The sequence below is a fragment of the Orycteropus afer genome, unplaced genomic scaffold, assembly GCF_000298275.1.
Source record: "Orycteropus afer afer isolate SDZICR_OR568_19922 unplaced genomic scaffold, OryAfe1.0 scaffold00157, whole genome shotgun sequence".
In the NCBI taxonomy this organism is placed as follows: domain Eukaryota; kingdom Metazoa; phylum Chordata; class Mammalia; order Tubulidentata; family Orycteropodidae; genus Orycteropus; species Orycteropus afer.
In genome coordinates this window covers 1,266,121-1,273,832 of record NW_006921744.1, presented here as the reverse complement: position 1 = coordinate 1,273,832, position 7,712 = coordinate 1,266,121, and the positions used below count along the sequence as shown (strand labels likewise).

The 7,712-nt window shown below is 37.0% G+C and overlaps 1 protein-coding gene across 1 annotated transcript in view; it reads left to right on the top strand.

Moving 5' to 3' along the window:
- FNDC3A (fibronectin type III domain containing 3A) overlaps positions 1–1,106 on the top strand; it is a 341,318-nt gene extending 340,212 nt beyond the window's left edge. The window contains 1 exon segment of the mRNA XM_042781725.1: positions 792–1,106. Within this exon segment, the coding sequence (XP_042637659.1) occupies positions 792–1,106 (315 nt within the window).
- Positions 1,107–7,712: the final 6,606 nt, after the last annotated feature.

The window sequence follows — 7,712 nt, the reverse complement described above, 5'->3', positions numbered from 1 at the left end:
CATACTATACAAAACATTGTTCCACCTCCTACTTTGGTGAGTAGCGACTGGGATCTTAGCAAGCTGCCATCTAGATGCAATGATGGGTCTCTCCTCATCCCGAGCAAAGAATGAAGAAAAACAAAAATTCATGCAAACAATTAGTCCTAGCGACTGGTACACCATCCGATCTGCAGCCTATACAACTTTTGAGACCAGAAGAACTAGTTGGTACCCGGCTACCACTGTCACCCACTTGGAAGGGGATCTATGTAGGAGATCCTTGATAGAGAGGGAGAACAATGTGGAACAAAACTCAAAATCACTTGGAGAAAAAAAAGGGGGGTGTGGACCAGGTTTGCTGGTCTGAGAGAGCCTGGTGGAACCACTGAGACTATCCCCCCTAGCTGCCCTTCAGGTCTGGAGTTGAACCCACACCTGTGGTTTCCAGCCAAACAAAAGACAGGCATATGAGTTGAATACTTACCTGAGGTAGATACACTCCTTAGAACAATCATGGGAGAAAGAAGGGCTGCTTATGCACAGGGAGACAGCTTAGGGGGCAGGAGTGCATGGAGGGATGGACAGAGGGAAGAGGTAACTATGGGGAGGAAGTGGGAGGGGAGCTGTTGCATTGTGGTAAACTGTGGTCATTGTCATGGGACAAAGCGTATGTGAATTGCTGGATGGAAAGTGAATTTGCTCTGTAAATTTTCACCCAAATCACAATAAAAAAATAATAATAATTCTGAAACAAGCCAGTTTATATACAGATTTTAACCCATAATATTTTCACATAATTTTTGCAACAGATTTACAAAGGTCCTGACTCTTCATTCCGGTATTCAAGCCCTCAGCTGAACTGTGAATACCGTTTCCGTGTGTGTGCCATTCGCCAGTGCCAAGACCCTGTGGGGCACCAGGACCTCGTAGGTCCCTACAGTACCACAGTGCTCTTCATCTCTCAGAGGACTGACCCGCCAGCCATGACCAACCGAGACACTGTGGAGAGCACGAGGCGCCGGCGGGCCCTCAGTGACGAGCAGTGTGCAGCCATCATCCTCGTGCTATTTGCATTCTTTTCCATTTTGATTGCCTTTATCATTCAGTACTTTGTAATCAAGTGAAAAGACAACTTTATTTTTAATGTTTTATTATATTTTATTTTGTCATGTACTAAAATGATTTCTGTATTGCTTTTACAAAAACAGTGGCATTTAGCACTGGCATTGAAGACTACAGCACGTCACTTTTGCCATTTACAATGCTTATATTATTAGAGAAAGGCTGGCACTTTATTAGAATGCAAGCCACAGAAATATCAAATTTAGTGTTTTTTGTTTGGTTGGGGCGCCTTTTTTTTTTACATGCTTCTTGTAGAACCAACTTTCTAAGAGGCAACAATATATAATTGGTATATTGACCAGTCAGCATTAAGTGTAACAGTAATAAATTTTTCACTGTTTATTACCAAGTGAAAAATTCAGAATGAATAAAATTTACACTAACATATGCTGTACAAAAAATGTTAAAGTCTGATGCTGTGAAAGTAATCTAGTGCTATATTTCTACCTCCTCATTTGTCTTAATTATTTGGTAAGTGGGATTATGATGAATAACTAGAGGAGCTTAGCAAACAGAAAAACTGGATGCAACAATATGCATGAGAAAAAGAAGCTTCTTGTTTGATAAACGTGGAGTTCTTCATTACAAGTATAGATTCATAAATTTATAGAGAAGTCACTTAAAGAAAGCACAGGCAGTCTACTTGGCCTAAAAATATTTTAATGTTTACTAATAAAGTACCTCTTCAGGTCTTGAAAACATGGAAAAGAAGAGAGGGCTTTTATAGATAGTTGCTTTTTAAAAAAAATAAAATAATTAAAAGTCATTTTTGAATTTCAAACCTGTTTAATTTGGCTTCTATATGTAAGACTTTGACCTATACGTATGTGTATGAGGGTATACACCTACACATATGGCATAGGCAACAATTATACATGCCAGTTATATAAAAATGTGTGTGTGTTATATGCATATATAATACACACAGTCCATCTGTCTGGTATGGGCTAATTTTGAAGAACTCCCATAAGTTTTGCTGCTTCTCTCATAACTACTGCCATCACCATCAGAATTCATAATCAAACCTAACCTTTTTGTTTGGGTCACCAAATCGGAAGACAAAATTAATTTGCACCAGTAAACTTCAAGCTGCTTTCTTTCTTGAAAAACTAATGTTTAATGTAATGTCTGTTCCAAATTGTTGACTGCATGTGGTTATTGTTGCATTAGAGCACTTTGCAATTGCATAATTCATTGATGTTTTGTGAGCTTGCATTTGTGAGTTACTGGATGATCAGATTGAATTTTGTCAAGTACCACATTGTACATCTTACATAGATGTCAATGACTGCCAGTAATATACAGTTCATAATGAAACTATCTTGTTTTATCACATGTTATCTGTAAAACACTTGTAACTAGCTTTTTTAATTTATTATTTGAATTTTAGAATAGTGAATCACTAATTTTTAGTTGCTGAGATTAGCATTTTAGTGATTACGAGGCACTTCTGTCAGTCTTTGAAAAAAGGAACATACGTTTTGTGCTTTGAAGATCTCTGAAGAATTTATCTTCCATTAGAATGGGCATGTAGTGTAATTGTTTTATGTCGAATCTGTGCTGTTGAAAAAAAATTAACCTTTGTTCAAAAAAGAAACAGATAAACTTGGCCTTTTCAGAAACGGATAAACTTGGCCTTTTTGAGTGGTAAGAATGATCTGTCACTATAATATACTGTATGTTTACATTTTATTTAAATTTAATCGCTTATGTATAGGCTGATAACCTTCCCCAAAAACAACCGTGATTGTGATTGTTTTCTAGAAACTTCTTAAAAGTGCCACATTTGGCAGTACAAATGAGTTTGAGTGTAATCGCCCAGAGATTTCTATATAGTTGAATGTCTAAAATGGTAAAATGTGCCACTGTGGGAAGTTTACAGTGGCTTATGTTTTTCATAGTAAACTAAAATGAACAGCTATTTTTGATAGTAAATGTCATTTAATAGTGTATTTGCCATTTGAGCCTCACTGCAGAATTATTGCAGGAGTAAACAATTTCTAATGTAATCTTGATTTTACCTCATATACTGTACATTCCAAAAACTCTAAACTTTTTAAAGATTATAGATACACTACCAAACATATCACCTTAAAATTGTGTAAGGTTGAACTTCATACAAATGGGAAAAATATAATCTCATAAAATACATAAACTATGTAGCAAAGGTATCTTTAAAATCCATGGAAAATAAAAGTTGTATCATTCTTTTTTGAGATTTGTTTATTGTATTCATATACATTCATTATCTGCTGCCTTGTTTCAGAAAATGAAATATTAAGATGTCTCTTCTTACAGTGGGCTTAAAAGAGTTTCTCCAGCAATATTCAAATTTTCAACATGAGAGGACCCATATTCATTATAGAAATAAAGTCCAGTAGATTAATAGATGCAATTAGAAATAAGGAGTTTTATCCTAGTGACTTACACAGTTCATTAAATCTCTTGCTTTTTTCATATATATAAAAGGATTGATGGCAGTAACTTCCCAATCTCTAATCCCTCTTGCTTTCCCCACCTATTTCCCTTTATTTTCTTTCTCCTGCCACCAGGGTCCCAGGATCTTCCTCTACTGGCACTGACATCTGCCCCCAGGTCTGCCTTCCAACCAGAATGTTCATATTCCCTTTCCTCTGTGCCCTTATCTACTGGCAAAATTTCATCTCCCAGACCTCCTCTTAGGGATACATTGCTTCTTAAAATCCACGTGATCACTAATTGCCATAACTATAGGTACCACAGTAAAGTTTAGAATTAGACAGGGGAAAGGGGATTATTTTGGATTTAGAAACATTATTCCACAAAGGCAACTAGGTATGCATCCATCTTCAAAAAGCATCTTTTTTTATTTTTTTCCTATAGATCAGAAATAAGAATTTTTCCCATTGTGTTTGAGTGTTCCATGTTTGAGAATACTCTGCTTTTTATTGGTGAACATTCTTTTTCTACAGGAGGATCCCATATGTATGATGACTTAGGGACCACAAAAGAATAGTTCCCCAAAACATAAAGCAAGCAGTCATCCGGAACCAACGCTCCACAATCAACAGAGCTATCAATAATGCCTCATACTTTCAAAAAGTTTTTTGAATACTGTATTTTCATACTTATTTTTTAAAGTAATATATATGCCCCAAAGAATATGCCTTTTGTTGATTCAGGTATCATTTTCTCTCTGATGCTCTTAAGAGGGAGAAAAGAGACATCACAAGTTAGTTGACAGAAGAACCAAAATATAAATAATTGTGCTCATCAAATCCTCAGTGTCCTGAGTGGTGCCTTCAAGTGCTTAGATGCAGTATTATTTTTTTTTTTTTTTTGGTCTCCTAAACAGGATGGCTCTGCTGTTTCTGCTTGCTAGGGGAAACTTGCCAAGAGAAAAGTCTCAAGACTGGAAAGATTTTGAAGCCAAAGCCATATGATCCATTCAAATCATAATGACTAGCATCTGTTGACCACTTAGTGTTAGCTAAGTATTGTGTTCAGTGCTTTACATTAGTTACATAATTCTCTTAATTGCTCTAATAAGTACAGACTTGCCCAGAGAAGACAAGCATTCTGCCAAAGGTCGTGTGGCTAGGAAATGAAGGTGCCGAGTTAAGACTCCAGGCCTAGAGCCCCCACACTTCACCATTCCTCTGCTGTTCCCCAAAAGTCCTGAATTCTAAGAAAAAAAATAAAAATTAACACTGACTAATACTGCATGTAGGAACTCTGGTAGCATAGTGCCTAAGGCACTTGACTGCTAACCAGAAGGCTGGCGGTTCAAACCCACCAGCCACTCCTCGGAAGGAAGGTTGGACAATCCTACTTCCGTAGTGATACTGCCTTGGAAACCCAAGGAGGGGTCGCTATGAGTCGGGGCCGACTCGACGGCATATAACAACAACAACAACAACAAATACTGCATGTAAGATAGCATTGAGTACTTCCTTTATGCCAGGCATTGTGCTAAGCCCTTCCCTATATCCAAAACAACCCATGGGCATCTAAGGACTGAACAGAAAGAAATCAGCTAAGGAGAATCTCCAGGTCAGGAAGGGTATCAGACTACAGAAGAAGCTCTAGTTTCTTTCCTCTTAGGTTTCATCCTTTGATACTCTGACCCACATTTTGAGCCCACACTCAGCCCTATGGATAATCTATCCTCAAATACTTATTAATCTAAGGATGAAAATACTATTACTGCCATGTATCACCACCACCAGTCTGTCAGCTTGTCATACTGGTGACTTGCGTGTTGCTGTGATACCGGAAGCTATGCCACCAGTATTTCAAATACCAGCAGGGTCACCTATGGTAGACAGGTTTCAGTGACCCTTCTAGACTGAGACAGACTAGGAAGAAAAGCCTAGAGATCTACGTTCAAAAATGAGCCAATTAAAAAAAAAAAAAAAATAGATCACAAAAGAATTACATTGTCTGATAAAGTGCCAGAAGATGAACTCTGTAGGTTGGAAGGCATTCAAAATACCCCAAATGGACTCGAGGACACCAACAATCAGGGCTGGGCAACATTTCATTTTGTTGTACATGGGGTCTCCATGAGTCAGAGATGACTCCACAGCAACTAACACAACAGTGTGTTCAAAAAGGGAATGTAGCTACAACATGGGTAAACCTTGAGAACACACCAAGTGAAAGAAGCCTGACACTAAAGGTCACAAAAGGTCATAGTTTATTATTCCATTTATATAGAATATCCAGAATAGGTAAATCCAAAGAGACAGAAGCAGATTGGTGTTTGTCAGGGACTGGGGGAAAGGGAAGAAGGAATATGGAATAACTGCTTAATGGGTTCAGGGTTTTATTTGGGGTGATAAAAATGTTCTGAAATTAGAGGTGGTGCTTGCACAACAGTGGATGTACTAAATGCTACTGAATTGTACACTTTAAAATGGTAAATTTTACATTCTGTAAATCTCACTTCAATTTTTTTAAAAGGTATATAAGATCTAAAGACTGCTATACTGATGACATAAGATGAAAATCCTGGCATTATCAAGTCAATAAATTGTCCTCATGAGTAAGTCCTTTTAGACTTGGGTGATCCCCACTTCTTTCAGTCTTCCAGTCTGTGGGATATGTGTCATTTACAACTTGAATCTTTAAAAAAAAAAAAAAAATTTTTGTTCCTTGTAGTAAAAATTCAACAACTTTTACTTGTGTCATTCAGTGGCACCAGTTACATTCATCATGTTTTATAACCATCACCACTCCCCTTTTCCCAGTTATTCCACCACCATTAGCAGAAACTCAGTGCCCCCTGAGTAATGACTCCCCCATTCCTCATCCCTCTCACCTCTGGCAACCACTAATAAACCTGATCTCTATATATTTGCCTATTTTAGATACTTCATATAAGTGGGGTCATAAAATAACTCTTTTGTGACTGACTGATTTTACTCAGCAAAATGATTTCAAAGTTCATTCATTCTGTAGCATGTATCAGGACTTCATTTCTCTTTAATGGCTGAGTAATATTCCATTATATGTATGTATATTGTTTATGCATTCATCTGCAGAGGGACATGTAAGTTTCTACAACTGATTTTTTTATGGATGTCTATGATAGCTATTGAACAATCTGGCCTAAAGTTATCAACTCTGTTCCATTCTTACTATTTCTAGAATGACCTGGTGATCTTAGAGAAAAAATTAACCTTTTACAGTTTCACAGTGTACCAATGACAGCTATGCAATAAGATTGTTCACATACAATAGCATAAGAGTTATTCTCTCACAGCCTATATTCTGAAAAGTAATCTAGAAAAAACATTTAGGAAAAATACATAAGTGCTCAAGTAGTAATACTAATAGAATCAGTTATGATTCTCTAAATCTGATTCAGACCCATTTAAACCAGAATAAAGTCTAGTGCCCAGTCATGCAGTGAAAAATGAGGAGTCCGTTCATTGTAAATCTGGCTCAAAATTATCTTAGCAGGTCCAGGGATTACACATAAAAGAGTATACATGGTTTCTGACAATATAAGTAGTTAAAAGTGATTATTTTTAAAAAAGAGGGGAGGGAAATGCCAGATTTTGAAAGACTAAATCCTCTAAGTGAAAGTATAGTATTGCCATTTATATGGAAAGGACAGACTCAAAAAACTCTGATAAAGAACAATGACTAGTACCATTAGAGTATAAAGCCTCAATAACGGAAAAACCCAGGGAGCCCAAGAGAAAGCCCATAATCCTAAGTCCATACAGAAATTTAGTATTTGATAAAACCATCTCCTCAAATCAGAGGAATGAAGCAACAATACAATAAATAATGTTGGCACAACTAGGTGCCATTTAAAAAAAAATAAAGATGGATCTATATTTCGCCCTTTATCCAGGATGAATCTCAAAGGACTCAAACATTTAAATGTAGAAAATGAACTAAAACTATAAAATATGGGAGAATTCCATCACAGTCTTGGTGTGGTGACAGCCTTTTGAATGATGCCATCAAATACTGAAGTCAAAAAAAGAGGCATTGAGGAGGTGGGGCAAGACGGCGGACTAGGCAGAAGGATTGCACAGACCCTCTTCAACAAAGAAAAGGGAAACCAATAAATACAGACACAGAAGATAATCTTGGACCCCTGAGCCTTGAAG